Here is a 26,667-nt window from a genome sequence, read left to right on the forward strand (position 1 = left end):
TCATCTACTGGCAACCATCAAATTACCTGGTATAAAGATAATCGAAGTCGGAGGCACTCATGACATCGATGACTGGGAACAATGGACACAATGCCACCAATGCCAGGGAAGCAATGAGGAGGACATTCTGTTAGTGCCCCTATTGCGAAGAGCTCATTGGTACCTGCTGCATCTCGACCGTAGAAAACGAGTGATTTTGGTGTACAATCCCGACCGAAGAGTCACAGACTACCAGCTGCGTGATATATGCAAAGCTATTATTGACAAGTACACTGGTACAAGCTCACAAACATGGAAAGAGCCCACTGATATCAAGGTACTGAGCTGCGTTTGCGTCTCAAGATAGGTTCGGCTGACTGTCTTAACTAGATCCCACAAGAAGGCCACGCAAATGAAAGCGGTATGCGTGTCTTGCTTACAGCTCTCAATATCGTCGTTCGGAAGCCTTTCCCAAAAGCTTACGATGTTGATCAATGGCGGCTTCTGTTTACATCTGTGGTCCAAGGATCTCCTGTGGCATTAGAGCACGACAAACGGGTTTTTGCCGACTTCCCTAATTATGACTTCGAACTTGTAAAGCTGAGTGTTGATGAATTAAAGAAGCTATTAGACCAATGTGAAACGGCTGATAGCAGATTGACTAGACGGATACAATCTGCAGATGATCACATCTCAACGATTGCAAGGCTCCATTCCAGCCTCGACCTGAGCCTTCAGATGATCAACACGGAACTCGAGCGAGACTCGAACCATTATCAAGCGTGCTTGCAAAGATCTCGTCATCTGCAAGACACGTCTGACATAGAGCTCCAAAAATTGTTGTCCGAACGTATACAAGAATATGAGAGCAAAAAGTATCAGCTTCTGCAGCAAAAAACCCACTCAAGTGTACTTCTGCAAGCTGCATACAATATTCACGACAGTATGGTCGCGTACCTAGAATCAGAGCGGACAGATTTTGACAGAAAAGTACGGCCCATTATTCAGTCATTGGTGGGTAACTTGAGTTGGAACAACGGACACGACTTTGAATGATGATAGGTGGTTGGAGTTCTTGTTGGGTACTGCCCTATTCAATCTGCGACATGCCTTGAGCGGTTCCATCATCGCCAATTCTGCAAGGAAGTTACAAGATCGAAGGTTTGAGACTTTTCCAGTCTGGAGTAATTGCGCCTACAAGGAATAGGATTCTGCGTGTGGAACGCGGAGAGTACAATAGATGAGACATAGTCTTTACCTCGGCAAATTTCTACTTCTTGAGCTGCAAATTGGCTCAATCGAGTACCCCATTAAAAACAATGATTTGCCCTGATCCCGGGTCGACTTCATCTGGCACAAGTGAGCGAGCAGTCGAAGTTTCATTCTTGCTGTCAACATCTAGGACTTAGATTGACCTTCCGAAGGACCGGCATTCCAAAACTGCCTGACTTCCAGAACACCTCTGGATCCCAGCTGTTGGAGTGTTCAGGTCTTATTCAGAGTACCGGGATACGCTCGTCCCTTGGCTCGCATAGACAATCACAGAGATGTTTGTTTGCCATAATGAGGCAATGCTCCATGCCATAAAGATTGTTAGTATACTTGATGAGTATCTCTCCAGCCTCATTGAAACTTCTTGATTCAAGCTCATGACCCAATGGCGACCTGCCCAGGGTGGACTATCAAGATTCGTCGGAGTGCCAGAGGTGTTGTCGTGAGTCATTGAACTCTTCGTTACTGGCGCATCAGGGTCTCGATTGTGAGATGAGGCTCCCTCAAGCATAGCTTCAGGCGTGAGGTTCGAAATTGTGGCTACTTCACCATCAACATCTACCTGCTAAGTTAGACGATCTGCGAGCAAATCTGGAGAACCACTCTGGGCCGAAGCATGGCTGAGTGCAGTGATTTCAATTTCCGCGCTCTCGTCGATGCTCGATTAGCAGTTCTGTGTTGTATTTTCTGTCCTGATCTTATCTCCATAGGCCCTGGACGCTTGGGAGTGCGGCCGGCGGCTTCTGCAACTCCATTGAGTCTGCGACCAACTGGTCTCGCTTGCCGAATGGTGGCACCGGAACTGGATCGAGTCGTTAACGCCGCTCCGGTGTTTTCAAACACAACTTCCGGTGTTGGAGTTAAGGTGACCACTCCGCGGTTACAATTCGACAAGCGTGCAACTGCCTCGTTTGGCGTGGTAGCAGGCACTCCATCGGTTTCTGGTGTTCTCTCAATAAGAGCAGGATACTTTTGGTGATGAGAGTCACGGGCTTGCTGTTGACCAACTGTTCAGAATGTAAAAGCGCACCATCGTGACTTGCGCGCGTATGGATCTCAAGCACACCCTACGTCTTGCCTGGATCGTGTGTTAGAAGGGACATCCAGTACCAAGGTAAGCCTTGCAATTGAGTTTAGTTTGATCTCTGATCTCATCGCCCAACGGGACCAAATGTTTCGCTGCGTGACTGCGAGATAAGCAGCTAGACGAAGACGTAGCGGCGCACGTCAAGGCCCACGGACAGGCTGGCTGTTCACGCTGATCCCCTTGAGGAAGATTCAGCTGTAATTTACACACATAACGTACTGTTGTCTCGTTGCCTACTTGGTCTCAAGCAGCATTTTGTGAGTCAACATCCTGCTTTCGTGTAGCGTTCGAACGGCCGTGACATTCATTATCACATCTTCGGCGATCTGTACCTTACCTGCAACTCATGTTGCGCTTTCAATGGATTCGATCAATATACAAAGCTACAGTTTTTGGTTCCGTGCCAGAGATTATCAAATTCTGATGTATGGTTAAAGTTCATATCACGATCATCATCGAATGTTCGCAGCGACATTGTGATGCCTCCTGATTCATTTCTGGCCTTATCAAAGTATGGCATGAATTCTGCCATGACCCAGCCTATCCCGATAGCGCTCGCCTACTTGACAAGATAGAGAAGAAGCATCATGACACCCTCCTCGAAGCAGGTACAGGTCAGTGAGTAAGCGAGTTGAAGATGGACAATGATGTATCGAGAAAATTCACAAGTGAGGATGTATCCTGCTCTAGCAACGGCTATTTCTCGGGCTAGCATATGTACTGAGCTCTACCTTGTACATCTGCCTGATCCTCCTGCTTTAGGATTAATGTCAAAGTGCACGATGCTGGAAATCTTCTGTAGCATTGAATGCGAACCCATATGATGTCTCTTCGCGCCTCGTATCGGTACCGACCCTGAATAAGGGAAGCCTGCCGATGGGTTTTCTCAGCGACAGAAGCCTCCTCGCATCTAAGAAATGTTGTGATGGAAGCACCTTGGGTGGCGACGACGGTGCTAAAATCTCTTCAAAGGGCAGAATGGAACAACAAGGAAGTGTAGGCCTGTCGGCTGGGTATAGGCATTCCTGAAATAAGAATCAATGTACGAGCACTATGGTTGTCAACAATGGCTCCCATGTGACCAGATAGTAGGGACTTACAAGGTTGGATCTGGTCGGGTTGTGGAGGGCGTATGGCTGCATGAACGCGCTACGAAGAGAAAGGCTGTCATAAGAAACAGCCTCTTCAATGGCCTTGTCAAATGTTATGCTGATCGGTGGAAGAGACAGCGGAGTTGTGCGGGTGGAAAGGTTATAATGGATTTGTTTGCGCGCGAGCGGGTTCTCGAGATATGCAGCACCATCACTTCCTTATAGCACGACCTTTGAGACAAACAACACCATGGATGCACTCTTTAGAGATGTGTAAGCTGTCAGACTGCAGTAACGAACCTGACTCCTGACGCACGCATGAGTACCAAGCTTGGTTGTGATTGTAGTCTGTCTGACGATATGTATTCACAAGCCTAAAGAGAGCAATGGCACCCATCATGAGGCATTACCTCATTCCCCCTCTCATTCGCAAAACTCCTATCGAGCTCTAGTTGTACGTGTTATTATACGTTTCCCATCCACTCCCGTCGTTGTTGTTGTACTGGTTTCATTCTTGTATTCGTGTGCGGCTCGAAACGTGAAACCATGTTTTGTGAGATGGTGGTTCAAGAGAGGGACAACTGCTTTGTTCTCCTAAGCGACACTCTACTTGTACAAGAGTCACACGCAGGTGGTTTGTAGACGTAAGTACATCTAAGAAAGATTACAGCATGCCCTGTGAGACTGTCTGGAATGAGCTATACAAACTTACATTCTCTTTTCTTACAAATTTTTAACACAAAATACGACCTGGCGCATCACGTAAGCTGGTGACGTGACTTCTATTTGTGACGAAGTCTACTAAACGCAAAGTGATTTATGGGCCAGCTATTTACTTATCCTCACGTCCACAAAGCATGCTTGCCGCGCTCGATAGTCTCTAGAGTGCGGAAGTTTTTTTGTAACCCATTTACTGTCGAATTGGTTTGGCACAGTTTAGCATGTACCACCTATCACCATATCCAAGTCCTGGCGTATGGCTTCAGGATCCCAAACATTTACTGGAGAAAAAGCGGAGAGAACGAGCATACGCACGGGTACCAAAAGAGAAACAAGAGCCGGCGGGAACATATGACAGCGCACAGCGGCTTGGCCCTCTCCTAGATCGATATAACCAGCTGGAGAAGCGTATCAGAGATCTAGAGAGAAAACACACCGCTCTTCCTAGGACAGTACGTCTATCGACTCTCGCTCGGCGATCATACCAATCCGCTAGTGGAAACTAGGATTGGGTGGGCTAAAAATCACTGGGTTTCGGCAGCGACGCTTACGCTCGGTTTTAGCACTCGTTGAGCTTTGTGATATAATATCTGCTCAATCGCTGTTTCTAGCGTCGAGCGACTATGCTCGATCCCTCGAGAACAACAGTTGTTGTTCTCCATTCTTAATGCCTCTTCGAACCACTTCCAGTCCGGAACAGTCTGTTCATAAAAGAGTCGTACAAATCAATCGTGTGCATCGTTCATTGGGTAATCGCTTGGGCGATTCCAACCCAAGTTTACTGTCACCAGAGCAGAGACTGACTTCGATGGTTGGCATGGATAAAGCTAGTCGAAATCTGCGTTCACCACACTCCAAGAGATGTTTGCACTTATCTCTACTGCTAAGCTACAAAAGCCAGATTGTCACAAAGTGGAATTTAATGGCTATACTGTAGTACGTTTTATCTTTCCTTTTCCTTTTTCCTTCTCTCTCTTTGTCTCTCTCTTGCTAGTTAGGCGGCCATACTTCACGATGATTTTCCATTAAATCCGATAACCTACTCATTTATGCTTCCGATATCGTCCTAGATTCGCTTATGAACGTGCTTGCCTTTGCAGCTGCGCTACTAGATGTACATAGGTACCTCTAAGAGTATGTAAGAGTATGTTGTATAGATCGAGTGACGATGCTTCTCTAAAACACCGTCTAAGAACGTCTCGGGGCTTTAGGTAGAGTGCTTTGCAACCTGATAGCGTCTAGAAGACCACAACGATAGTCATGGCTGATACTAGTATAGCACTAACGAACGTCCTTATGTGATGTCTCTTGTGCACGCCGTTCATCGTGTAACGGCTGACTTCTGAATCATTCCTCATGATAACAGAGTTTGGGACAGTTTGTTCCGGAGCCTGTGATGGAACATGAACGAACTGTACGATTAGATCATCGTCATTCACTCAACCGACCAAAATCTTTCCTATTCACGTGCCCTAATTGCTAGTGACAACAATCCGGCTCACATGTCTCCCCTAGGTAACATATCTGGTGGTTAAGTCGGAAAAACCACGCAAAGATATGGCTCGAGACTAGCGGAGTAGAGAAATGTATGGAACACTTTCTAGTTCTCGTATTCTGGCATCTTATGCACGGATGTCCCAGCAATGGCTTAACAACATAGCGCAGACGTCACTATATTGCTCATGAGGAATTTCACCTCGTTCCTAAACCATCCAACTCTCACTTGAGGCACCAGAAAGGTGCCACATCTTGAGCATGGTCTTGTAATCTCGGAGAAGCATAGGGCTGCTCTGAGCCCTTAAGACCGCTTTTTCCGTCTTCCACGACTTTTGGCAAATGAATCATGAGCAATCATCCCGATGACCCTGTACCAGAGATCATCTTAGATAGATCAAGTCGTGGTAATGGAAGGACAGGCATATTGAGTGTATAATTTTTGTACGAATATACACCGGTCGAAGATGAGTGTGAACGTCTCGATTTGTCCAAAGATCTTCTACATTGGGGCCCACAATGTCAACTCGCGCGTTGCACATTGGTACACCAATATGGGTATCGTTGAAGGTGACTTAGGAACTCGACCCTCGAAAAATACTTCATAGAATGAGAGTAGCATATAAAGTCAGTCTAGTTAAACTCGACAGCACAAGCCAAAGTCGCATTGTTTCTACAACAACAAGATTACTCGCGCTCAAATTGTATCAACGAGCGTGTTGCATGATAGTCTCGTTTTGACGTCTTCGAGCACTGCCCGAGTGCACACTGTCACAGTAGGCAAGGGTACACATCAATTTGTTCGCGACGCCCTGACAGTCTCAGCTGGCGATATGGTGACGTTCGAATTCTTTCCGCTCGTTCACTTCGTGGTTAGAGCACAATATAGCTACCCGTACATCCCCTACGAGAACATAGTGCCAGGCCAAGCTGGATTCTTCTCGGGCCTGTTTCCTGTGTCCGAAATCTTTAGTAATGTGCGCATCAATCGACCCGTGGAGCCGATCAGGGGCAATTTCGTTGACGTAATAGCATAACCCTCAACATGGAACCTCAATATCAATGACACAAACCCAATATTCTTCTATTGTTCGGCCTCGGGCTCATGTATCTACTATCAGATGGTCGGCGCCATCAATTCAGTAAGCAGGCTTCGGGCACCGCGAGTAGCAAGAATTACAACGTGCTGTGACAGGATTTGTCCACGTCGGTCACTCAACAGAAAAGGCTCGCCGGAACTTCGGATTGTATGCTACAGCCTGCGGAGGCGTCTCCTTCTGAAGCGTCTTCGTCAATCGCATCAGAGTTTGCAGCTGCTTCAACTCATTCAATATGAACTTCCAGCATCACACCAGCAACCACGAGGGAGTCTGAGGCATCTACATGCAGACTACAGCCTCCTGCCATCGCCGGAATCGTCGTTGGTGTCGTTGCGCTATGTCGCATGATACTGGGAGTCATCTTCCATTATTCTTTCCGGCCCTGGATCAAAGGTCGCGGCAAGGCTGCTGAAGCACCCGTACAATTTATGACGTACGAGACTTACAGTCAGCTTCAACATTCGATCTCGAGTCAGACCATGAGCGATACCACATATCACACTCCGAACACTCCGAGCTCAACTCCTTGCAAATCTCCGTTTTCCCCAAATGCATTGAGCGAGGGCATCATATCTCCCAGTAGCACTCACCGTCATGTGCCAGGTCCTATCGAACAGGATTCTAATGCCGTATACGAGCTCTCCAACGATCCTAGATCCGGAGAGGATTTCGCAACAGTACCTCAATGATCTTGTTGTTCTCTTCCAACTTCTGTCCTACAGTTCAGTCAAGGATCATACAAGTTGTTCTGTGCTGTCGTTGTCTGGGCATATGATGCTGTATCAAGCCTAAAATGGCCCAGGCTGTGAAACATTAAAAAGGTCATCTGGCATCTATTATGGCTACTGAACTTACCGCAAGAAGAGCCTCCTGCAGCCTGACAACAAAAACTCAACCGTGATAACTCGCTTGATAAGATCTGAGATGAGGAAAGGGTGATTGCTATACTGTTCAGTATTGGTTATCAAGTTAGAGAACAATGTAAGGCTCTGTTCATATGAAGACAACAACGCGACGGTAATTCTTACACATTTTGTTCTCTGTTTTGCTATGTCCTGCGAATGTCTGAGAGACGTGTCGAAACGTATGACCTGGTTTCACGATGAAGTGACCAGTACAAGTGATCATCATGCTTGAAAATCGCTATTTGTTAGGGAATTTAGAAGGATGAATATGGAGCTTCGAACGGTTGAATTCAAGAAGGATTTATTCTGTACGTGGTTCATCAAACGAATCCATTCGAGAGGAGTCACACTGCACAAGGATCTTCCAGAGGATCTCATACTAACATTCATCACGTAGAACTCAGGGAAAGGAGGCGCTCTATCACTAGTAGGTCCATCTTCAGCGTTCGAGAACGCTTGAAGGTCCTGTCTCGGAACGCTTCCTATTCCCATGGTCTATGTTGTTCCTTAGTTCTGTTTTCCGCTGTAATGTTCATCCAATGCCATTTCGCGACCACGTCTAGTAGGATTGATCAAGCGCGTGCTTAGAAACAATAACTTCTAGCTTGAAGCTACAGGTAAACCAGGCTCTTCACTTGTCTTGACAGCAATTTTCGAACACTAAGAGTCTTTGCGGAGTGCAAGATCATCTATAGAGATTTGATCTGGCCTGGACTCTTCGTCTACCTATAACACGTGTAGTTAGTGTTCCGCGTCTCAGGGACCCGTGAATATTGGCAAACACTGCCGCATGCCAACTTTATAGGCTGCTGATCTCCGAGATTTCCTATCTTGCGCAGACTAAAAATTAATCCCTACCTTTTAGTGACCCATCGGCTCGGTGCTCATGCTCTGAAAAGGTCTCGCGAATTAGAGCTAACTCTGATGTCACCCTTCTCAATACAGCATTTTGCTCAGACCCTCAGTAACACACATGATTTTCGTACAAGCGAACGAGCTGAAGCTAGCAGCTTGATCTAAGATGCTTAGTGAGCTGACAGCATAATTTATCTAGTAATTATGGAAAATTTGAACGAGACAATGGAAGAGGTCAGGTCCGAACTATTGACGTACGAACGAATAGCGTCCTTCACACATCTGGACGAATTAATCAAGGAATAAGACTACTAGATGTAGCGGCATTGTGATTATGTCTCTTAGAGTGGAAGCTCCTTCAAATACGTGGACTTTGATTGAAACGGATTCAACCATCTAACAGCAGCACATACCCATGACGTGTCCTTATGTGTACTTTTGGAGGGATTCAGAGTTCAAAAAGGACGCCCATATATGGATGTCTGGATAATCTAGTCGCACATGTACCTGTCTGTCTTTCAGATAGCCTCACAGTCACTTGATCAGACATGAGCGTGGACAGCAACATTAAGTCACACGTCAAAAGGATTCGTGCATCAATGAAAATGTATTCGTGGCTGATTTGGTACAAACGAGCTTGTTACTAAAAGCAAGATTGCTGAATCGATCACGTCGACGGTGTATGGTAAATATCAATGTAAATTCTGTGAGTACAGTTGTGATGGAGTTGGCATCCTTAATAGTGATGCCAGGCAGAGCCTGCAAAGCCAAGAATAAGTCGTTTTCTCCATGCTTGAGACTGAAGAACAGACTATCTGCAATTTGAGCTCGATTTGGGCTCAGTCTTGACATTTAGGAAGGAGCTCGTCTGAGGGCAAATACGTGCAATATGTGAAGGGATACCCATGGGCTAGAGAATCATCGATGAATCGGTTCTCTTCATCCATGTCGTCATTGTTACTATGCTGTCTCAGCCGGGGTAAAATTAGATTTTTCACTCGCAGTAGAAGTCGCAAGCTCTTCAAGCACATCTTTGAAACCGGAGTAGAGGACATCGTGCTTGAATCAAGTAGCGACCCCGAGCTGACCACGCCAGTAAAGCCTAGCGGACCGTGTGGCAAACCAAAGCTTAGTCGTATCGACGGTATGGATAAGCTTTGCTTGTGAGATCAATGCGAGCCTCAATCAAATCGAACCACTCTATCAGATCTATCAAGTTACTGGAAAGACTCAGCTATTATCAGGGCACAATCTGTTTCGGCCTCCTTCTATCTGGCAGGGGTACATAAAAGTCTTGGTCCGCACATCACGTCAAATGTTTTGTCATATTCCATACACTGTCATGTCAGCTACGGTATATAAACGTCTGTCTCAGGATGGAGGGACCAAAACCTTGATCAAGCTCTACACGCTACCATGGAAGGGACACAAGCAAGAAGACTGCGCCTTGCGTGGGGTCTGATATGTTGGGCTGCCATCACAATGGCGCAGACTGATTGCATAGAGGGAACTTGTCGAGAAGCAGACAGTAGTGATGAATATCTACTGTGCGCATCACAGCGCTGGCATGTAATGTCAGCAAATGGATATTCCTGCGTCTCAGGCAGTCTGGTTCCTCCACTGAATACCCCGGCACAGGTCTTTAGTTTCAGCTCTGCTCAACCCAGTGATGGTACATTTGTGGTTGCCGGGTCCAACCTGGAAGCAGTCCAACAGTCAGATGTGCCATTGCTCACTTCTAGAAAACTTGATGGCGCGCTCGGTAGTTCCACAACATTCAGTCAGGCGGATCCAACGCTCCTTCCCACAACCTGGAAATCGTCTAGAGGCTCTTTTGGTATCAAGTCTTATGCCATAGATGGTAAAATGGCCTCAGTGTACGATGCCACGCAGGAATCGACGTTCAGGTGTACTGATATCGAGTATCCTTCTAACGGATACTATGTAGCATTCTGGACGCAATATGATAGTACCCTGATTTCCCAACCAGAACCAGTCAACTGCGGACTATATATGAATTTTACAAATCCACTGACAGGCGTAAGCGCCTCTGCCTTGGTATTGGACCGCTGCGCGAGCTGTGTGGGTGTTGGAAAGCAGCTCAACGATCCAACCACTAGCCAAGGTCTTGTCAATGGAGCTACTGTGGACATGAGTCGCGCCCTCTGGAACAGAATATATAGTGGGGCTCCAGGCGATGTTTATGACATCCTGTATTCAGGCAGACCGCTGCTAGGGATGCCATGAAGCAACATATGTAAGCCACGTCAGAACTCAGGACGGGGGTCTGATACTATTTGTACTCTGAGTTTCGCGTGTTTCTCGATGTTCGAGGCTACTATTGTAAGGAATATCCATCTCAGCTTGTACGCTTACTCGACACGATGTCAAGCCTATGTTTACTCGAGAGAAAGGAGATGTGATGCACCTCGGCCCGAGTGTCACGTCTCTTCTACGCATTACGCTCGAAGCTCGAGTAAGACAAATTAAGGATCCTTGCCCGAATCGATCTCAAAATAGAAATCTGAGACCGTCGATGCCAAGTGCACATGTGGCAGACACTGTGAAATCATCCTATCAGACTATTATGATAGCTTTCCAATGCACTGTCTGAGTCTTGAATTTTATGATTTATTGAGGTCCGTTTTCCTTTGGTCGGATATTCCAGAAACATCAAATGCTGAGGAACTCGAGCAGGCGTTTGCTCTTGAAATAAGTGCGTGCGAGGATTCGTCGACTGCACCAAGTACCGTAAGCTCGGCGGTTGACAGAAGACTGGATTAAGATGTTGAGATTGTCTCGAGTGCTATATCTGCGCGTGACAAGGTAGATTGGCGACCGGGAACTCTTTCATTTGATCGTTAGAAGAGGCTAGCGAAGACTGAACACAATGAGGTTGTAGTCTCTAAGTATGGCCTTGATCGTACGCCTGTATGCTCATTGTCACTGTTCTGCATCTAACCGAAATTTACAGGTCGGGCGTTCGACAAGTCCAAGTATCAAATTATCGTTTTTGCGCTCGATGAGAATCATTAGGATCCTCTACTGTTCTTACTAAGCGTTGCTCAATGTCCTAGAGGATTCGTAATCTAATCAGCGTTGACCGAGAAAGCTAGAGCGTTCCTTTTGATACATGTACGAGAAGCATGAGTGCATCAAGCCTTTTGAAGTCACCAATGTGATAATTAAGCCAATACTGAGATGTATGGAGGGATGCGTCAGGATACGGTTATTTTACAGAGACATGAACGTGGCGTCCAAACTTCAGTACATTACAGTTCCTCGTCAAAAGTCTCCGGACGGCTCCCTGCGGCCAACCACCCCTACGATGCGACAACCCTCGTCGCGCAACGGTTTTGTATTGGATGTTCACCAAATGTTGATAGCACGTACGGGAGATGTTGAAGTTCAACTGGGTCAATCTTGGGACGTCAATATTTGGTATACCACCCCCCTGATGCGATACACGCCCTCACGCGATCCTGCATGGATTCGACCAGTTGCATCACGATTGTTTTGTCGATTGCTGAGTATGCGTGGATCAGAGCATCTTCCATGCGTGCGTGTATCTCGTCATCAGTACCCCCCCAAGTTTCGCAGTCTGGATACAGCTCATATAGCTTCTTCTTCAATAAACTCCACATGTGTTCGATAGGATTGAAATCTGGAGGATATGGCGGCCATTTATCTAGCAATTGGATGCGCCAACGACGTAGCCAGGTACAGGTTTTCCTAGCAGTATGAATAGGAGCAGTATCTTGCTGGAATAAGGCTTTACCTTCTCAAAAAGGCAAGAGACCATACTCGAGTGCTTGAATATAGCTCTCTGAAGTATAGCCCTGCCTTCAAGCACGCATATCACAGCTCATGATAGTCAGATCAGATGTTTCATGGGTCGAAACTGCTCCCCATACCATGACACGTTTATCCTTGCTCTTATTGGTTGGTATAACCATATTTTGATCAAAAGCCTGGCCGGTATGGCGCCATACCCAAGTGGTGCCTTTTCCAGAGCCACGCTCTATAGAACACTCATCTGAAAAGATGACCCGGAACCACATATCAAGTGTCCGATTCACATAATTTTTGCACCACTGAACGAGTCGGCACCGCGTTACCCAGATTGTGATCAGGTTATGGCTAATAGCTTGTAGCTCTGCTCTTCGGACAACATAGCATAGACATGAAATATGCTCACGAAAGCCCAGCTGAGTAATTTGTAGTAATTTTTGCGCCTGGACGCGTCATAGGCAGTGCTAGAAGCTTCATTCTGTGCTTTCTGTGCGAACGTTACGCATGAATCTTCAATGACTGATTTCACCTGTCGCTAGTACTGCATTAAGTTGTAGATTGATTGTTCGAAGACGTTCAAATCCCGCTACGATAGTTACCTGCTCATCTGCTCAGCCAATCGCGTGAAAGATGGCATCCGGATGTCCTTCATCTCCTGGGTGACTTCTTCATGTGGAGTCGCGACCTCCAATCCTTTGTGTGTAGGCAGATCATGCGCTAGTATGATAGTAGTTACGCAACGTGTCTTCATGAAATTCGGTTGCAGAGAAAGTCAAGCGCGGCAGAAATAGTTCCAGTGCTCGGTGCAGAGAGTTGCGAGTCAGAAGTATTATCATGTGCCACTCACGAGATTACAGCTTGGATTCTGCCACGAATTCATGATTTTCAGCTTTCGCTACCCTCTTACCACTTGACGACACAGCCTTGGCCAAAAGTGATACAGCCGATCGTCGCCATGACCAGCATTCTGAATACACAGAACAAGACGCACGTCTCTGATGTCTATCAGACACCGAAACTCCTATGCTCTGCCGAACAAAATGAACAAATCCTAAGCACCGTGGCTTAAGCTTTGCCAAAACACTCCTCGAACTCTAAAAGAGTAGCCTCTCATGGTCAACCGACAGCCATTCAACCGCCCAAAAGAAAAGCAAATTGCGTTACGAGTCACGAGCGCACAAAGCGAGCCTGCCATCTAGTATTGCGATCTGCGCACAGCCAAAGGGATCAAACTTAATCGACCATACAGACCACAGATCCTCTCGATGTCACTTCCATTGGCTCTTCTGTCGATGTCAATGCGCCTCATGCTGACCAGGCCCCCAAGTCCTCCAACGTTCCAGTCCCAAGTCATCCCGCCCACGATGAGAGCAACGCTGCAATCCGAGCTATTGAAGTGCACTACAATGGAAGCGTCACCAGCAGACCAAGATCCGAGCACTTTAACATACATGATTACAATGAGTGGATGGTGGTTCACCAGAAAGTTGCGGAGCTCTTCGACCTTCAGGTAGACGGCGACACACACGAGCTCTACATCAATCTGTGCGATGAGCAATATTACATTGAGCCAAACCATGGTCCTCAACTGTTATTAGCAGAAGTACTGGACAAGTATGCTCTTCTTGATGACACAGAAAGGCTTAAGGTACATGCTGTTGTTCAGGAGCTACATTAGTCATTGGAGGCGCAGACTCGATGCGAGGCCTTCGGTCGAGAAAATCATGTTCTAGGCAATGGTAGCCTCGGTTCTGTCTATATGTAGTAAAATAATGGACAAGTTGAGTCCTCATAGTGGTGTACGAGATATGTAAGCTCCCGACTTGGGATGATTGTATCGAGTGTCGGACTCACGTCGCCCATTCGGGCTCTCAATACTCGACGCAATTCCTGTTACCATGTGTTCATAGTTCGAGAATCTGCTATATACTGGTGTCGACTGATACGGTCTCAGATCAGATAGTTCCACCTAGGAGATGGAGTTTCGAGCTATCTGCTCTTCTATAATTGTCTCAATAAAAACGTGCTTCAAAGGAGTACGCAAATTTGCCTGGAACCCCGACCTAATAGTAGTATACTGGACCTGGAGCATGATTTCCAGATTGTCAAGAGTCGTAGGATCCATTCATTGTCGGTGGCAATGCTATGTAGCACCAAAATATGAAGAAATGCCCGCTGGCTCGAATACGGCAGGAGTTGTTTCCTACGAACTTTGTCAGTGGGTTATAGCTGAGCAGCTCACAATTTGAACGCATCACTCTTTCAGAAGCTTATAGGAGTTTTGAGGAGAGTTATGAACATCACATCCTCTTTAAGGGTCGAATCTAGTGATCGTTCGTCTAGAAGTCGTTTGCTTGACATCTGAAGATGAGGCTTTCACTAAACGTCTTGGCCGACAGACAGCAGGACTTACTCATCTCGGTGGGCGTTCGAGTAGTGTTGGCTCTTTGCCGGACGGTATCTCTGTTTTTGCCACTTGCATCACTCGCATCTGTCGATCAAGTGGTGTGCAAAGAATTTATCAACTCATTCTCTTTTACTTTAGCCTTGGAAAGGATGTTACGCTCCTTATACAACCACCTAAGCTCTGACACTTTGTACTCTCTGCATCACTTTACCAGTAAGTCGTGTTTGCACCACATTCATTCTAGTATGGTTTATGTGGTACCCTCATTCTAAGTCCCCTCCTATGGTCAACTCACGATGTCGCAGGACACGGAAGCCTGTGCGATAGACACACGATGCACTGTAAAGCTTCAAGCGATGATGATGTCAAGCTTGTACATATACCGCTCCTTAGAAACACGAATATCGTCGCTGGGTCTGGAATATACAGGATATGGTCTACGTGGCTTCTTCGGAAGATTACAGCACAACTGTCTGCATACCACTAAATGCTGACGCAGCTGCTGAATCATGGACTGCATGATGCCCTCTCTAGAGAGCGTCGACCGAAGGCTGAGATACAATTGTTGTAACACAGCTCGATCAGGACTTGAAACTGAATGCCGTCTCGTTTCTTGAAGATCGCTGCTTAGCTCACCTACGAACGACTACATGCCTCTCCTCCTTAACCTTCTGCTGCAACCTGCGCATAAAACACCCATCAATGTTGTCCTATCAACCTGATGTCGTTACGGTCTGTCTGTTCTTGATGACTATCACACAAAAGCAAAGTCCTTTGTCCCTGTTCTCTTGTGGGTTGTGGCTATGACAGTAGAAAGAACAGTAATCAGGTGCGAGATAGATCGTTCAACGAAAGAACGTATGGCACCAAACTCAGTATAGTATTAGAGAGTAAAGTTGAACCACACGTTGTAGTTCAAATTAGAAAGGTTGGCATCCGTTCAGGCACTTTGATTGCCTTCGATAACGATGACAAGCCCAAGCATGACTCCAACAACAATAGTGACACATTCTCGAACATGAGCGCACGAGAAAGGGCAATCGCTGCTCAGAAGGGAAACAAGGTCTAATCAAAGGAAAGCAAGTTGGCATGATGAACCACAAGGATGACGTAAGAGGCAGGAGCAGTGGGAGCAAAGGGATAATCGCGCGTACATCGGCGGCATGGACGTTGGCTGGGGGCAGGCGGCTGCTCTCAGTGAAGAAGCTTCGACAGCCTTCCGAAAAGTGCTGTTGAAACCAACGCCGCCGATGGTGTTGATCTTCTGGATGTTGCGGCAGTCGGGCAACAAGTTTATGCAAGGCGAGGAGGTAGCCTTGACGTAATTGGTGATGGTGATGGCCGACACAGCCTTGCGAGTGTCGTCTCCAGTCTGACCAAGGAGGTTGAGGAGAATGGTGGTAGTATCGACGTGGAGTTTGGAGCTGTGGCCATGAAACAAATGTAGAGCTATCCATTTGTGGCCCTAGCAATAAGTCAAGTATTCAGAGTATGCCTGTGCCTTCTGCTCTGGCAGAGTAAGACTCCACATCTTCGGTGCAGGGTGACTCGTTGCCGGCGAGGCTAAGGAGAAAGAGAGAGGTGAATTCGATATCCTCGGCAAACAGAGACTTCCTGACGGTAGAATCAGAGGGAGTCTCGCTGCCGCATTTGTTTGCGCGCCAAGACCGGCTTCTTGAGGCCTCAGCGTCGATATCAACTAAGCCATGAACAGACTTGATGCCCCTCTACATGACAATGTACCTTCGGCTGCCACGGGATGTACTCGGCACCATCCCGTCTCTCTTCTCTTTCGTGGTCATCGCTGCTCTACAGACCGATACTGCTAGGAGCCTCACATAGTACGTGTGTCTTAGTAGGTTGAACCTTGTATTCCTGACTACTGCATCTCTTGGTGTTCGCGTTGAGCAGCATTCCAGCTTCGAAGGCATGTCTTTTTATTCATCTGCCTCCACCAGATTTCATGGTTTAGAAGCACCTCGAGTGGTTGTAACGTCGGCTGTGTATTGCTTGAAAAAGCTCGACTTGACGTGGCTCTTTCTCAGTCGTTAAGAAACTCTCTCCGGCTTAGCGAGAAGTGTCAAAGATCCTCTCGACAAAGATATAGGAGTCGTGATTCTGGTCGTTCAGCTCAAGCGCTCTTTTGAGGTTCTGTGCAACGAATCTGTCGCGGCGAATGTGCTCAATCTAAAACAGGCGCGTGTAGTTGGGAGTGGGTGATGGGTCATTCTGAGAGTACATGTTAGTTGTTGCTAGAGCCACCCTGTCCAGAACTTGGTCTCCCGTCTTTCCGATTATCTCACGAGTCAGACGCTTTCCCTCCCGTGATCAGATTGTTGTGCATGTTGGCGGAGCGTCTGAGAGTTCGATGTAGCTCTCTCACCAACGAGAACTTTCAAAACACGATTTTTGGACTGCCTTTTCTATTATAATCATTTTTACTGATAAGTCTTCCCCTAGCTTTATATCCTGGTAGATTCAGCATTCTTATAGGATTTTTCTATATAGCTTATATAATCTTTCCTAGTGGTGCGCGTAAAGATATATAAAAAAGTTGATTCCCCGAAGATTGTATATCTGGCAGAAAGAAAAAAGGAAAAAAGAAAAATAATCATGCCCCGGGCGCAAGAATTCTTAGATAATTCTTGCACAATAAAAAAACGCTATATTTTGCTGAAATTTGAGAAAACGACTTACATAGATATACGCTACCTGTGAAAATTATTGTAGCGAGAATTAGTAATAAAAGTTGTTGGGGTCATGGTTTTGAATGTCGTCGCTGCAAAATCCTGACATCGAACCCTCAGACGCTCGAACGACGCTCCACGTTTCCGTCCGTGCTCTTTTATACGCGAGTCAAGTGAGAGCGGCTGATTGATGAGATAACTTTCAGATCAGTAACCGGTGTGGCTTGGCATGGTTACATAATCATGTCTAAAAGGTTATCAAGAGGTTATAGGATATAGCATATCAATCTTACTAGGAACTTGGATGTCGGAATTTTCCACTAGAACCGACGATTCCATTCCATGCCAAAGCGGTGGGATATTTCATCAAGATTGGTGGAATATGCCAACATTCTACTTATTCCATGCCATTTAACATCCACTCTGAGTCTCTCTTGGGTCTGCTTGCTGTCGGTATGACCCGCTTAGTATAACGGGCTGACTCAGAATCCTCGCTTGTGTAATTAAGTATTTAATCACATGTGCTAGCCAGTCTGGTGGGTCTTGTAAGATCTATACCACACTTTGACTTCTTGCCTCTTTCGCTTTGGCTATGATCAGGCCAGCTAAGAGCACTAATCTCTCTGAACAATCGGAAACCCCTTCTGCATACTGGATAATATGCTCTTTCCATATACGACAACGGTGAACAGCGCCATGTTCCGAGAAACTCGTCTCCCAACCTCACACAGTCATCCAAAGCCCTCAACAAAGTCTTAGTCGACCTTATAAAGCTTGGACTGAGATAGAACCTGTTTTCGAATGTGATGGCTGACAGCTGCTGTGACTCTCCCACTACGTTCACCTTGTCTCTGAGAAACTCTGCCTGCAATGTCATCCAATCATGGATCTTTATCATAGCGTCCTCTTCGTGCAACGAGGGGAGTTGGTCCTTGCAGTTCTTAACTCGCAAACGAACCTGGACCATTCTGTCATCGTTACTAGTTCTTGCACTTGCCCACATTACAGACCATAACTCCCGGAACCTCTGAGTCATGTGTGTTTTAAGATCTGTTCTCTCCAAAGATCCCTTTTTTCTGGGTGAGTTAGTTTTCTGAGATCTTTCGAAGTGCTTGATACATTCCTCAAGACAGTTGATTAAATGTGCAAGCGTTTGGTTGTAATCTTCGAGTCCGTGCACTGTATTGACCACATCCCTGTTGGCTCTCTTTGTCGCAATTTTCTCCTCAGAAACCGACATGCCCGGTTTTCGTTCCTGTGATTTCTTTGTGCTCATTGGCGCCATTTGACTAGCAAGTATCGGATGGGTGTGGTTAGGATGCATTGACCAAAGTGAGTGTCACAAAGGAGGACGATGAATGGCTTGCTCCTTGGACCTCTCGTTCAAGATTGTGATCGATTTCCAAAGTACAGCCTTTTTGCAGTGTCCTTGAGAAATGTCCAGAACATCTCGTGCAGAGAAATGAACTCAAAGACGAGAAATCTTTCTAGTCGATGTTGATTGCAAGTTACGTTGGACGATGATACTGCAATTCATATCACAGCATGTTCGTCATGATCAGCTAGAGCACTGTCGAAAAAGATCATTCAGAGGATGTTGGCGTAATTTTTCCTCCATGGTAGACTAATATATGCGACTTTGCCTTCCGTCCAAGGGACAGAATCTCGATAGTTGGTTATCATCTGTATGTGTGTGAGATAGGAAGATGGATTCATTGGGTCTGCAACATGGATCAATGAAATCTTATGGTCGTTGAGTACGCTAGAAAGCTTGTGTTTAGCGTATCAAGATCGCATAGCGCAGGTATCGCTATTGACCACGCATATCATGATAGAAAGCACTCGAGAACTTCGATTTGTACTCATGCAAAAGGACGTACTTCAGCAAGGATGAATCCATCGGTAAGCCAACCACAGGAGTGCTTCAGATACTGTTCTCTATCCTGCTGAACCTCACCGTGCAGATCCAAGAATGAGTTCCATCGCAATGCCCTGTGACGACGACAGTGTGAGTATTTTTTCTTTACAGGATGCCCCACAGAGTCACTGATCTATGAACTTTTCATGGTGAATTGATTCGGTGCTCTTACTTGCGCTTGAACACAGAAGAGATGAAATTTTGGGAACCGAAGCAAAATTTGATCAGAGAAGCAAGATTTACTAGAGCGATGATATTCGAGGTGACCATGGTTGAGGCGATGAGCAGAATACAACCAAGGCTTCTGTCGCAAGACATGAATGTCATGTCTCGTGACCTAAGACATACCGCACGAGGTCGCACGCTATTCTCCACGTGGAACATATAGCCCACGTTGCGGCATGCGCAGAACAATACTGAATCCTTGCATCTCATCTTCCTGACGCTCAGATCCTACTAAGCAAGCAAGGAAGCTTCTTTCGTATGCAAGATCCATCCTCTCAAGTACCTCAAGAAGCTTTGAGCGTTTAGAAGGGTAGCTATAGATCCAGGCTATGAACATGTCCAACCAGAGATGTGTCAGTTGGTTGTCGCTGTAATATCTCGCGGATCCTACGTGTCGAAGTAGCTTGAGGGTAATCATATGGTGCAGACCCTGTTCGGCTAGGGAAAGTGGCTGATTGTAGTTCAGGAACAACATTGTGTAATCCCCTTCTTCGAGTTTCTCCACTAGATCTCGAACGACGGAAAGGCTCATCGCCCGCTGTGCTAAGTTCAGATCAAAGGCAGACATCGCAAAAGGCTCGGGATACGCTAGGATGGAAATGGATTTGAGACTGCGAAATTCACTGATAAACTTTCTGATGTCGACCGCAGTCAGGTCGTAAGCCAGTCGATCTTCAAGGCGGATGTGGTGAATATATGACTTCGCAGTTCCCATCTGGCCTTGTATAGCATGTGCGCCCCGAATGTCAAAGCAGAAGCGGTTTGCACTGTAGAATGTATGTGCAACTTCCCCGAACGTCATCCGGGACAATACTAGGAGATCGGGGACCACCGTTATAGACTCGGTCGACCTATCATTTCTCGAGAAGGTCACAGAATCGGATGTGGGCAAGATTTCTGGCTGATTTCGTCGACTCGATGCGAACGCTCCCTCGCTCGGGAGCAGAAAGCTCCAGATCATCTGGCGGATTTCACTTGGGAGGTGGAAGAGTGTAACCATCAGATGGGTAAGAGAGTCCCTAGACATGCATGGTAGAAGGGACATCTGTGCAGATTAAGGATCATATCGCTGAAGGTGAGGAGTGAGTTTGCAAATTGTTCACATCATTGTTTGAGGTTGCAACCTAGGTTTAACTGGTGAGACGAGGCCAACGTGATTATCTGTTACCCTAATTGATCAATGCATTTCATCTGATTGACACGAATACGACGAAAGGAGCAGGTAGTGGTCGTTGACGAACAGTATTCAGACGAATCCCTTTCTTTCGCCTTGCAGCATCGATGGTCTGGTCATGAAGGTGACATGTGAGCAATAGTCGATGCAAAGACTGTGCCTGTTACTGATACTGGATGGAATTGAGGACCGGCACTGTCAAGACGAAGTCACAAGGACATATAGCGTGTGCATTAATGATTGTGTTGTGAGAGAAGAGTATCAGGAGGCAGAGGTTGATGAAACCATGACAGGATGTTGTAGGCGTAGTAGATACCCATCTTCAACTGCCAACTAAGGTTACTGAATTATTCCCAAGTGCTTGATATCGCCACATGGACGCGGCTACCCACGATGAAACAGAGCTCCATGGCCACGAGGCATGTTACTTGGCTCCCACTGACTGATGGTAAGATGAAGCTGCAGAACAACTATGGGAGAGTTGTCCCTGTGTTCTGGCTAGGATTTTCCTACTCTAGCAATAGAAAGTGTGGATGAATCTGAAGTATGCTGTTGGGATCGGATGGTACGAACAGTACCTTCGTGATCTAGGCAACTCATCATGTCTCGTATCGACTTAATCATATAAGGCTAGAGCGCAAGCTCTCGTGTTAAGCTTCCTTCCTTTCCAGTAGACACATAGACCCCTTTGACAGTAGCTGTAGGTAGGCAACAGTAGCTAACGTCTGTTCCACTCCAGATGCACTAGTTCGAACTGTCAATGTTACAATATGGCAGTCGGGATGACAGATGTTGCAAGAGGTAGTCGGCGTCACAAGTGCTTTGGAGTCTGGACGGTATTCAAAAGATCAATCAACACACAACTCCATCCCTTGATACCCTTTTCCTTCCGGGAGTTCTACCTTGCGACGATCGAGACAATTGAAATCATCACACCCCGATACAATCAGGATTCGTACAGACATTTCGCTTCGACTAGCAGGTCAGCCGGGGTCTTGCACTCGTCCCGATGCCCGCATTGTCCCCAAGCCCGCTAGGCGTTTCGTTACTGGCCGGTGAGGGACCCTGTCAACACATGGCAAGCACATGTTGCCTTGATTTACCCTCGAAGCAACATACAGACTTCTGAATTGCTCGGCATTCTTTATTCGAGGACAATTCCTATCAACGTTTGACGTCTCTCGTTGCATCGATCGAATTTTTTACCCCGTGCGTCTCTCAGTGGGAAAGAAAGAGGGAAAGGAAGGTCGAGCGCAGATATAATTAACCCTGCACTGGTGGCAGTGTAAGCGAGCTGGCTCTAGCAACTTGTGTCCGGTCAGGCTTGCTTCTTGCGTCGCAGTCACATGTCTTGACATGCACAATCATCACCGACTTGCTCGAGTGTGGCTACACTGCCAAGGCTTGCCTGTTGAGGCTATATTGATGTGCTGCAAGTATGCCAGCTAGCGCTATTGCGAGATGGCACGATGAGAGGGCGCTCAAGATAGACACTTTGACGCTGACGCTGGGAGAGAAGAGCTCGCCAAGACTTATACATGGTAGATCATGATCCACAGGAAGCAGAACACGTTTTCTCTGTGACTAGACAGCAGTGCAGCGCCATGAGTAGTAACATCTTTCCAGAATTTCCGTATATTGTCGAGGGCTTTTGAAGCTTGTGGCATGCGTTGTGTTCTGATCAAATGCTTTATCTACATAACAAGCATGTCATAAGCCCTCTCGTGGTCATTATCCAATGGGATTCTCATACATCTTTTCTACCCCCGTGTATAAGAGTCTCTGTCTTCCTGTACTTCGCGACTCCAAAGTACGTTCGATAGTGCGTTGTCCTCGACATGCTTCTAGCCACTTTCTGGGCTACACTATGGAATCAGCACCTGTTGGAGACCCTGAACCAAAACACAACACTCCTTATCAAGGTCTCATCGACTGTGTTTGTTCTCGTCGTGGTTACATCCCTCTCACTATCCTTAGTCTTGGGAATGACTAAGAATCTCTCTGATATGGTGCGCAGAGTCCTTGGGCATGATAGCCGTCGTCACAATCTTGACCCAGATTTTCCATGAATGGATGTAAATGCAAACGCAACGATTGTCTCTAACCTCGAATCATGCTACACCTAATCGATCGTACAACTACCCCTTCTACTGGTTGAGATTGTGCTGGCTAGATGCACTTCTTGCGACGAGTGGATCTCCGTGTGGACTTTTGCGGAGTGAAGCACTTCAGGATCTTATGACTTGGCTAGTCCTTTGCAAGAACTGTCTCCAGATAACCTATCTAAGGACGCCCGCAACTTGTACTCCAGGAGTGGCGACTGACAAAGGATCAAGACGAGTCAGATGGAGTCAAATTGAGTCAAATAGGGTGCAGATAGATTGCAGACTTGAGCTACTACCAGATCCTACTCGTTAGGTATCTGCGACCTTTCGTATCGTTGTATCATGCTACAGCGATCCTCTGACCACGCTGACCCTTGCAAGTAACTCTTGTCTGTGACACTTGAGACCTTACCCATTTCACTTGACGGTCAAGACCGGACAAATGCTGAGCTGTGGTGAAGAAACCCGAAGAAAGAGAAGGCTCGTTATGCGAGTGCTCATCACGCGCTTGAGCACGGGTCCCTCTACTTGACTTGCCCTCATCGGCTCGTGAGAGTGTCTGTTGTCGGATGCGGTTTTATTACAGCATATCTCACAAACTTTGGCACGATCACACCTCAGCTTCACGCAGTCATGAGATGGACACCTCTTTCTTTCCTGTCGGACAAGTTAGGCTTACTTCTCCCAATGACTAGTGCATGGGCGATGAGAGTGATAAGACGAGCAAGACCGCTGCCAATCGTGTCTTATACTTGATGCATTCCTTCGGGTCATGCAGAGATGCAAAATGAGCAGATATCCACGCCACGTTTGTAAAATTCCACTCGTGCATCAACGCGATAATCAACAGCACAAGATTGCATATTCAAATCTGAGGACTCAGTAGTGTAGCTTGGGCTTTTGGTTGTTACGCAACTTGTGGCCAGGAAGTCCCGCCCTGCCTCTGTCTAGCGCATCGGCTGTCGATTTGGTGCGAAAAGACGGCAAAGAGAATAAGGGCAGATAGTCTGGTCAGATTGTTGCAGTAGACGCTGTCGAACGTGAATGAGTAATCTTGGATCATGACTATCTATCAAGGAGGATCGCGGCGATTCCTCGAGACACGAGAACCAACCTCTGTAACAAAACGTGGTCACTCCAAGTATGGACTAGCAGCATTTACGGCTGAGATTGCCGCGCGCTAAATACGAGTAATGCGGGCACGAAGATAGGAAGACATGACAGGGACGATCAGCGTGGCGTGAGGATTGCGCAGACCCTGCGGAGTGTGTGGTTGACTTTGAACATGCGGCTCCCATGCCGCTTTGGCACGTGGCTGAGTGGTGTGATACGCTGGCTTCCAACCTCGTGGCATACCACTTATCGAGCCTCTGTATGGAGAAAAACAATGTGATATACAATTTCTAGATGACAAAGAGGGCAAACACAGGGACTCTTCGATCATCAGTCGCCCGTGCGCGTTTCTTGGAGAAGCAATGATGATATTTTCCTGAGTTTGGATGCCCTGACTCTACCTATCGCACAAGACTCTAATGGTCAAGGGATCCTCCGGTGGTTGGTCTGGATCTTCGTGAACGATGCATCTTTAGATACACAAATCTCGTGTTCCCCAGGGATGTGTGAGATGTGAGATGACCAGACTCTCACGGCTTGTTCCCACGGCTGCTGGGCAGGTCCGTCGGGCTGAACCTCTCGACTCGTCTCCCGATCTGCCTCCTGGCCCACAGGGCTCTCGATCACAAATCGAAGACTGACTTTCATCGAGCTCGGCTTGTTCTTGAGGCTCGACACAAGTGCGCTCTGCCTGCCTCGTTCTTGCGTTTGGCACAGGGCGTCGCACGTATAGGTGATCGGGTCCTGGGCGGTCCCTATGCCCGCTGGTGATGCGGTCCTTGTGCTTCCTGCCTCCACCAATAGAAGTTGCTGAGGGCTATCAGACGAGTCTGTCGAGTCACTCATAGGTGGAGCTTGGTCCACCACTTGACCGTACATTCCCGGCATCTGGTAAGACGTGAGGTCGGTGGTAAGCCCTGTGTTGAGGTCTTCGCTATAAGCCGGAGACCATGCTCCACCTTGGACGCCTCCCTGGCCATAGTGGAAGAGCGACTGCGACGCATGATGGTACGGAGACTGATACGAATACTGGTTGATCGGGAGATTCTGGAAGGTTGACTGTGAATAAAAGTTGGGAGCGCAGGAGTATTGATCGAGCATAGAGTCGGGAATCGGCAGCGAGTATTGCGGCGGGTAAAAGGACTGAGGGTTGCCCCACAACAGCATTTGAGGAAGACTGTCGGAGTGTCTTTGGTCGTAAGAGTAAACGTCCGAAAAGTTGACTATTTTGTTGGTCAGCGAGCTGCGTAGTCCTAGAAGTGGCAGTCGAGGCAAGATATGGGAGTCTCATACTAGTACTAGTCATTGTTGCGTATCTGAATCGAAGCTCACAATTGCACGAGAAGGTTGTGATGCCGGCGGGCATAGTCTCAAGTGTCCCTCGAGCTCTATATACCCAACACACTCGAGGAGACACCCAGCCCACCTCTCTTATCCTGTGATGCAGACACATGGGCAAGCAGATAGAGAATTGCACATACGCCAAGGGCACGAGGATCCGTTGTGGTCTCATCAGGTGCAAACCCCCATTGGCACGTTGCCTCCATGCCGCGCCAATCGAGGAGATGCAGGTTTCGATGCCTGGTCCGCAATATACCAACACTACACACAGACCTTGATAAGGCGTGGATGTGCACTCGACTACCAATCGATAGCATCGGAGTCCAACACTATCCCGGTGTTGTGGTCGAAGCCCACGAGTTAGTGGATGCCAAAGTAATAGCGCGTCTTCATCATTCAGCGTCCAGAAGGGTCACGAACGAATGATTCCCGACAAGGCATGGTCGATCAGCACAGCGAGTCTTCCCGAGCCGAGGCCTTTGTATCAGACGGGGCAAAATCAAGCATGATCACTGTCGCCAGTGACTGAGAGTGTGGCGAACAATACCAACTCTCAGAGATCACCAGAGGTACTGATTAAGAAATAGGAAAAGGGAAACGACAAGGCGTCGAACCTGAACGGAAGGGAGGGCTAAGACGGCGAGAGAGCAGCTACGTTGATGGTGTTCCGATCGGCCATCAGAAGTCTCAATCTGACGCTCTCCAGCCCCGGACGCTCTCCAGCCCCGGGGTTCGACTCATTACAGAGGCATGCATGGCCCTGTTCCTGGAAATCTGCTCCCTCCGCTGGCCGTCACGTCGACTGTCGTTTCGATTTCTGGCATCGGTCGTACCGGACAAGAAAAGAGCTGTGACCAACTCTGACTGGATCGAACGCCCGACACGGGGTGGGAAGACCGCCAAGAGAGGCCGTGAGATCATCACTTTCTTGGTTGACAGAGGCACAGAACAAAAAGGCCTACCAGAGTACGGAGATGAGTATGTGCTATAGCCATTGCGCTCGGACCGGCTGAGAGAAGTGAAATTGGCGGAAGCAATTTGGTCCGAAAGCACGCAAGACAGGTTGCAGTGCCAAACAAGAAACGCAAGCTCACTATCCACGACTCGGCGCCGGTCGTTGGCCCGAAATCAAGATGAAGCGTGAGCCATCCCCATTCATTCTGCGGGGGGCGTTGCTCTCTCTTGCCCGCTAGTTGTGCGCTCGGATCATTGCCGGGCCCTGTGCCTTTCTGGTTGCCTCGAGAAGAGTAGACCGCTACGACGGTCACTTCTCAATGAGCTTGCGATGACCAAAATCGGCAGCGGAGTCGGTTTCGACTGCCCACTAGCTGCCGTCTCCATAGTCGTAGCGTCCACGTGCCCAGTCGTCCCTGCGGCTTTCCCGTCCCTGCCGCTACGAGGC

General features: G+C 47.5%; 5 protein-coding genes across 5 annotated transcripts; 4 read left to right on the forward strand and 1 right to left on the reverse strand.

The window, feature by feature from the left end:
* Positions 1 to 183: 183 nt before the first annotated feature.
* Positions 184 to 1,035, forward strand: M437DRAFT_70645 (uncharacterized protein; the record flags this gene model as incomplete). The annotated part of the gene is made up of 2 exons (XM_041025519.1): positions 184 to 316; positions 370 to 1,035. Coding segments are annotated over 2 exons (799 nt in total), but the record flags the coding sequence as incomplete, so codon positions are not given.
* Positions 1,036 to 1,867: 832 nt separating this feature from the next.
* M437DRAFT_70646 (uncharacterized protein) lies at positions 1,868 to 2,230 on the forward strand (the record flags this gene model as incomplete). The annotated part of the gene is made up of 1 exon (XM_041025520.1): positions 1,868 to 2,230. The coding sequence occupies one exon, from the start codon at positions 1,868 to 1,870 to the stop codon at positions 2,228 to 2,230; it is 363 nt and encodes a 120-aa protein (XP_040874650.1).
* A 4,177-nt stretch (positions 2,231 to 6,407) lies between these two features.
* M437DRAFT_61174 (uncharacterized protein) lies at positions 6,408 to 6,680 on the forward strand (the record flags this gene model as incomplete). Its single annotated transcript, XM_041023886.1, has 1 exon — positions 6,408 to 6,680. A coding segment is annotated over one exon (273 nt), but the record flags the coding sequence as incomplete, so codon positions are not given.
* A 3,239-nt stretch (positions 6,681 to 9,919) lies between these two features.
* M437DRAFT_70647 (uncharacterized protein) lies at positions 9,920 to 10,750 on the forward strand (the record flags this gene model as incomplete). Its single annotated transcript, XM_041025521.1, has 1 exon — positions 9,920 to 10,750. The coding sequence occupies one exon, from the start codon at positions 9,920 to 9,922 to the stop codon at positions 10,748 to 10,750; it is 831 nt and encodes a 276-aa protein (XP_040874652.1).
* A 5,017-nt stretch (positions 10,751 to 15,767) lies between these two features.
* M437DRAFT_89292 (uncharacterized protein) lies at positions 15,768 to 25,230 on the reverse strand (the record flags this gene model as incomplete). Its single annotated transcript, XM_041029019.1, has 4 exons — positions 15,768 to 15,890; positions 15,946 to 16,167; positions 24,459 to 25,147; positions 25,218 to 25,230. The coding sequence occupies 4 exons, from the start codon at positions 25,228 to 25,230 to the stop codon at positions 15,768 to 15,770; spliced, it is 1,047 nt and encodes a 348-aa protein (XP_040874653.1).
* Between the last annotated feature and the right edge of the window lie 1,437 nt (positions 25,231 to 26,667).

This window comes from Aureobasidium melanogenum (assembly GCF_000721775.1).
Source record: "Aureobasidium melanogenum CBS 110374 unplaced genomic scaffold scaffold_58, whole genome shotgun sequence".
Lineage (NCBI taxonomy): Eukaryota > Fungi > Ascomycota > Dothideomycetes > Dothideales > Saccotheciaceae > Aureobasidium > Aureobasidium melanogenum.